The 7,150-nt window shown below is 37.0% G+C and overlaps 1 protein-coding gene across 1 annotated transcript in view; it reads left to right on the forward strand.

Moving 5' to 3' along the window:
- Nucleotides 1–6,851, forward strand: part of RAD54B (RAD54 homolog B) — a 59,697-nt gene extending 52,846 nt beyond the window's left edge. The window contains exons 12-15 of the mRNA XM_072328540.1: nucleotides 1,121–1,382; nucleotides 2,352–2,418; nucleotides 3,550–3,750; nucleotides 5,983–6,851. Coding sequence (XP_072184641.1) covers nucleotides 1,121–1,382; nucleotides 2,352–2,418; nucleotides 3,550–3,750; nucleotides 5,983–6,203 — 751 coding nt within the window. The 3' untranslated portion in view covers nucleotides 6,204–6,851. The remainder of the gene's footprint in view (nucleotides 1–1,120; nucleotides 1,383–2,351; nucleotides 2,419–3,549; nucleotides 3,751–5,982) is intronic.
- The last annotated feature ends 299 nt before the right edge of the window (nucleotides 6,852–7,150 follow it).

Consider the following 7,150-nt stretch of genomic DNA (forward strand, 5'->3'; position numbering starts at 1 on the left):
GGTGCTTTGTGAGCTGCCGTTCATGTTTCTTTTTCTACTATTTCCCAGCTCTCATTATCACTAAATAGCTTTTTTGCAATATACAGATTCAATTCCAGTGCTCTTTTGAAGTTTATATTCTACTTTTGAGTGGAAAGGTGTGAATTTCAGGTTGGTCAACAAAAAAATCCATCTTGTAAAGTCTTTACAAATGTGTTTTAGATATAATTTAGTTGTAGAGGCAACTACAATAATGTTAAAACTTTATAGCAATTTTAAAATGTTAATGTACCAGATTTTCCCCAAAATTGCTTTTATAGCTCTTCGGTGATTGTTTCAAATTAAAATAAATTAATAAATATATAAATATAAATATATATTGATATATATTGCATATATATCAATATATTGAATTTATATATATATAAATTCATTATATATATATATAATTATATATTTATATATATATAAATTCCATTTTTGATGGAATGTTGTACATTTGATTTAGCCTTCTTGCAGAAAAAAATGCCCTAACTGTTTATTGTCTTATTTATGGCTTAAATTAAAAAGATATTTGTCCACTCAGTAGTATCTCCCTCAGCACTTGGTGGGACAGAAATTCTAGATTTTTAGATCTGTGAAACCTATTTACTCAAAAATTAAGAGAAATAACACTGACTCAGGATGAGTTGTTAGTTGGTCAAGAGACTGAGTTGCTAAACTCAGTTAGCTTTTTCCATAAGTAGACCTATCTACAGTATTCATTAGTTGCTACAGCATTCTCTGCAAATACTGCCTTAAGAGCAGCTATTCTCTATACATGTAGATTTTTAAATAAGATTCTGTGTTTGGTTCTGGATCCCTGTAGTCTCTGAATTAAGCCAAATTCTCTTGTGAAGGAAAACATTAATTATTTAGTATCTGAATGCTTGATGGTAAAGCATAATGTATCTGAATCTAGTGCGTGCTGCAAATAATACTGGGTTCTGTTTCTTAGCAAATATGAGTAACCTCAGGCTGATGTTTAATTTTTGCTAGATTTGTCATTCCTTTTTTTTAGTTACATTCAATTGTTTGTTATTGTACTTCAACCTGACCTGCCTCTAAGATTTTGAGATAACTTTATTTCATTGTTTGACAGAGTTGTACTGGTATCCAATTACACTCAGACACTGAATATACTACAGGAGACATGCAAACGTTCTGGATATTCTTATACTAGACTTGATGGAAATACTCCCGTCTCCCAGAGGCAACAGATTGTTGATAATTTTAATTCTAAGTTCAGTCCAGCTTTCATCTTTTTGCTGAGTTCAAAAGCTGGTGGAGTGGGACTGAATCTGGTTGGAGCTTCTCACTTGATCCTGTATGATATCGACTGGAATCCAGCTACTGATATTCAGGTCTGATATAATTGTGTACATGTGGGTTGTGATGGGCATCAAAGGAGCTCCTGACTGATTTTGAGATGTCTGGCTTTACATGTCTTACTGCTACCCAGCTATCTGTCACCTTGTGCCTGGACAAATACAGTAAAGGAGGAAAACTCTGAAAAGAAGAAAAATTTATCTGTTGTTAATGTATATATTTGTATCATTAGAACCCCTTTTGCATGAAGAGTAAAGTCTGGTTTCTCTAGAAGTGTGAGTCATGTATCCCCTTCTTCTCCTGCCCACTTTTTAACTGGAAAGTTGTGTTCCTATAGAGAAAACTATGATCAGAATACATAGCATGTGTTACTTTTGATTTGCTATACTTAAGAGAGAGATCCCAATCAGAATTAAGGGAATGAAGTAAACGCGTGATAACGATATTAAAAGAAAGCAAAGCCAGTGCCATGCTGTGCTTGTAATGGTATCCTTGGTTGTAAGGGATTATTTAATTGGAATAGGAGTGTTCACTTAAAATAGTCCTTAATAATAACAATTAAAAATATATATTTTTATAAATAAAGTAAGAAACGTCTCTCTGTAGAGTGTTGCTAAATACATGACACCTGAAATAACCTCAAATTCTTGGCCCTGGTCCTGTTCCAAGAGTGTATTAGTACCCCCATGTGGTCACTTGTTTTGTTGCTCTAAACACTGTCTGCTATATCAGCCAAATTTGCTACAGTTTGCCTAAAACTGCAAACTACTGTGGGTAGTTGTACCTAACAGGGACATGTAACCCTTACATTTTTTACTAAAATTGTATAATGCTACTCTGTTACTTTTTTGTTTAAGAATTGAATGTGAAACTGATCCTACAATTTTAAAAGGACTGGCAACATCTTTCTGCCTGAGCTAGCAGAGCCAGTAATTAGATCGGCAGAGGCTACAAGTTTTAGCAGAAATTTTGTCCTAGAGTTAATATCTTTTTCCTTTCTTCAGGCAATGGCCAGAGTGTGGAGAGATGGTCAGAAACATACTGTTCATATCTACAGACTTCTAACCACAGGTCAGAGATAGTGCTCTAACACATTCCATAGAAATTTTGCCAGTAGAAGAAAGAGAGGGAGTTTTTGGAAGTCATTTGTTCTTGAAAGATATATTTAATTTGCTCTGAATTCAGTTAAAATAGGTCCATCCCCTTGATTCATTTGCCTTTTCAGTGCTCGTGTTTTTATATCTGAAAATAGTGGTTCAGCATTTCCTATGAATATTGGTCATAGAATCATAGAGTCACAGAATTGCTCAGGTTGGAAAAGACCTTAAAGGTCAAGTCCAACTACAACCTAACCACAGTAGCCTAACTAACAACCCACCACTAAATTATATCCCTGAGCAGCACATCCAAATGGATTTTAAGTGCAGTCAGGGATGGTGACTCAACCACCTCCCTGGGGAGACTATCTCAGTGCTTAACAACCCTTTCTGTAAAGAAGTTCCCAATATCCAACCTAAACCTCCCCTGGTGCAACTTGAGGCCATTTCCCCTCATCCTGTCACCTGCCACCACTGAGAAGAAACCAGCCCCACTCTCGCTGTAAGTACCTTTCAAGTATTGGAAGAGAGCAATGAGGTCTCCCCTCAGCCTCCTCTTCCCCAGACTAAACAGCCCCAGTTCCCTCAGTCTCTCCTCATAGGGCTGATTCTCCATGCCCTTCACAAGCTTTGTTGCCCTTCTCTGGACCTTCTCCAGTACCTCCATGTCCGTTCTGTACTGAGGTGCCCAAAACTGAACACTTGAGGTGAGGCCTCACCAATGCTGAGTACAGGGTCAGGATTTCTTCCCTAGTCTTGCTCACCACACCATTCCTGATACAAGCCAGGATGCCATTGGTCTTCTTGATCAACTGGGCACACTGCTGGCTCATTCAGCCAACTGTTCATTAGTACACCAAGGTCTGTTTCCACCAGGCAGCTTTCCAGCCACTCCTCCTCAAGCCTGTAGGGTTGCCTGGTGTTGATGTTATCAAAGTGCAAGACCTGACATTCGGCCCTGTTGAAACTCATGCAGTTTACCTTGGCCCATTGATCCATTCTATCCAGATCCCTCCATAGTGCCTGTTATCAAGAAACGAATTTTACTTTTCTTCTTGACACATACTGGTCAAAAGTTATTCCATATATCGTTTTTTCAATACAGGCTCAATAGAAGAAAAGATTTATCAAAGACAGATCAGCAAACAGGACCTTTCGGGGGCAGTTGTAGACCTTTCCAAGACATCTGAACATATTCATTTTTCTGTTGAGGAGCTCAGAAATCTCTTTACACTTCATGAGGATTCCAGCTGTGTTACCCATGACTTACTTGAATGTGACTGTATGGGAAACAAAGACCATCAAAGTGAGTTTCTTTTTCACTATCTCTGGCTATTACAGATGAACTATATGAACTATATTCGCCTGTCTTTGGAGAAAACTACAAAGCTCAGTAAAACAGGATTGAAGCAGTGATTATTATGGGACCATCCAGATATTGTCTGATTTTTCTGATACATAGGAGCCCTTCATAAGATAAGGAGAAGAAATATTAGTTCCTTGCAGTAACAACCAATTCATATACTGTGCATCTTAACTATTTAAATTAGCTATGTCCAGTTTAGGTAGGGATTCGTTACAATCAACAAGTGTTATATATTTTTTTCTAAGTATTCTGGGACAGTAATGATAGCTTCAGTTTCCAATTTCCTAAAGAAAAAAAGTGTTTATTGCCTGGGTACATTTCTTTTCTTGGAGTATGAAATATGAATGCAGTGATGCGGGTAGAGACCAAAGAAATTTGATATTTCTTCTGTGATGGACACTAGTGCGTATAGTTTTAATTGGGCTTTTGCAACTGTCTTAACACTCTTGATTGCTCATTTTGTGCTTTGAATGCATATTAATTCCATCTTTTCAACCACAGCAGCAGTTTCTTTGGTCTAAGGGCACTGAATGTAACCAGGACTCCCTCAAGGGTAATTGCGTCTTGGTCCCAGCAAATGGAACGTTTACAGTAGTAAATCAAGGGAAAACCAGAAAGACATTCATAAACTTTAATGATAGAAATGATAGAGTGAGTTGGGAAAGGTTTGGCTTCCTAAGGAGCAGAGAACAAATTGGCTTATCAGTTTCCTTGTCAAACTGTTATGAGTCATGGTCTTACAAGTCATGGTTGTGAGTCAGAATGCAGCTACCATTAGTTGGTGTCTGACTTTACTAAGTAGAGAAAGTTGTCAGATTACTTCATTGGGGATCCAGCTCCTGGTTCCTGGAAGTAGATGTGACATAGAAAATGCTAAGAACTCTTACTGATTTGTCATCTCCATTTCTAGCAAGTGTGATTCAAAAGATGAACTAAATTGGAGCTAAACAATATCGCACAGGCTTTACAACGTATGAGCTTTTCACAATCTCCATTATATCTACCAATGTGACTGTATGGTCTTGACCAAGCTCCTGTTGGCAATTCATACTGGGGCCATCTTTAACAAGCCTCAAGAGTTTTGAAAGGAAGTAATGAACTATGTGTGGGTTGTGTAGACAGGCTGCCTGCTATTTTTCTGACTGCAGATCAGCTACAAAGTATTATACTATTATTTTACTTGATGGTGCTTTTATTTATGAAGTTAGGAATGCAGAATCTGTAAGTACTTGCAAAGTGCATCTAATCTAATTTTAATACTGGACAGTAAAATAATAAATTTCAAGTCTAGTGCTAATGTGTATCATCAGTCAGAAGGAAAGTCTTACATATGGGAGTCATTATGGCCACTTCTAAAGTTTGAAAAACTGGAAAATACTGAGTCATGCTGCTTATGTCACTTGCTAAGAGACACGTAACTGCTGTGAAACTAGCTGATGACATGGTTTAAATCAATAACAGCAGTGATGCAGTTTTCTCCATCAGAAGTGATTTCTTTATTTATCACATGCATCAGATGAATCACGAAGTCAGCAATACATGACATACCCTGCAATGACCTGATGTTCCTTGGCACTCTAGAATCCCTAGAATCTCTAGAATTCAAAGTGAATTCTCTGTGTGCTTCACAGGGAACTGTCTGTTTCTTACTTTGATATACAGTATACAGTATAGCATTTTTTGAGCAACTTGGCATAGTGTGGATGTACAGAGTGCACTAGAGATCCACCTCTGGAGTGCTAAGTTCAGTGAAATAACTGTTTGAGCTCTTCTTAGCTGGTTGGAATGACTCCTGTGAGAGGAAATAGAAACTGGCTTGAGTTTTGCTGCAAGATACTTCTACATTCAGCATTACTTAAAGAGTGGGAAGAAACACAAATATTACAGAGTTGGGAAGATGGAAGAAGGGAAATTGCCAGATAGGAAATTTCCCTTCCCATCTGTTTGTGAAAGAATTCATCTTTGAACTAGCATAGGGTTATTTTGATAACTCTGATCCATGAGCAAGAAACAACCTTTCCCCTCTTATTATGGATACAAACATTCTGTTTTCATTGACATAGAAGGATTCTTCATATTGCTTTATTTTCACATTCATTATCACAGTCTTATTGATTCAGACTGAAATATTCTTAGTTTTCCTTGATTCATTTTCTGCATCCTTTTTTTCAGATCCTTCATCAAATAAACCTTCAGTGTCTAGATGTTGTCAGCTCAGACAAGACCAGTGGAAGCACAATTCAAAGAAACCTCTCTCCATGTCGCAGTTGATGCAATGGAAGCATTTCTCTGGGCAACATCAGGCTCTACCTGATCCTTTTCTTGAAAGGATAAAAGAAAATGTTTCTTTCATTTTCCAGAATGTAACCAATACAACTTCCCCCACCCAATAAAACTACAGTATCTTTCCCTATCACTCGCATCCTTCTCACAGTTGAAGTAAATAATTGATGTACAAAGTTATTTTTGCCAGATTCTATACTGTGTGGTTTTGATGAGGTTTTTGAGTAAACATGATCCCTGAGGTTTAAAAAAAAAGGTACAGGTAATATTAAGTTAATAATAATTGCAATAATCATCATACAGATTTTCAAGTCTAACTTTGCTTTCAAGTCTTCCATTCCTTTGATATCTTAATATCTTAAATTAAGATTATCTTGATATCTTAATAATCTTAAAGATTGTTTTTATATACATTCCTATGTATGTCTATTTTGTTTTATAGTTTTTGTTTGAGTGTAATGATTTATTATTTGTAGAGCTGGCAACTCTGCAGCCACATTTGATAGCATTATGCAGTGCTATATGCTGTTTACAAGGCTCTGGCTGGATTTTTGTTTTGACAATGAAAAGTCGCGTGTCTGTATAAGTGTGGCTTTATCACCTGAGGAGTGTTTGTTTAATTTACAGTTAATGGAAAATAGGAGCAATAGCTACTGAGGGCCAAGTTTCTGAGACCAGCTCTTGTTGCGGTGTCAAAATGTTGTGAAACTCACCTATTGCTTTTACCTGGAAAAATAAACAAACTTCATTTCTCAGGCATGTTGAGTACAGGCTTATCTGATTTTTAGCTCACTTTGTTTGAGAAGCATTTTTGTCAAACTGGAGTACTGCACACTTTCACTGTATGTTTTTCTTATGGCTATGTTTTCCTTCTTTCTGAAAGCACAAAAGCTTGGGATCAGGTTACATCTTGTATGTGAAGTACTTCAAAAGACCCAGAGGGACAGAAGATTGGACAATTTTCAGCAAAACTGCAAACTTAGAGAATTTGAAAGACCTTGAGCAAGAATAGGACTCCATTGTGGTAATCCTGCACTGGGCCGTATGTTGTACATAA

Source organism: Excalfactoria chinensis, chromosome 2, assembly GCF_039878825.1.
Source record: "Excalfactoria chinensis isolate bCotChi1 chromosome 2, bCotChi1.hap2, whole genome shotgun sequence".
NCBI classification, from domain to species: Eukaryota; Metazoa; Chordata; class Aves; order Galliformes; family Phasianidae; genus Excalfactoria; species Excalfactoria chinensis.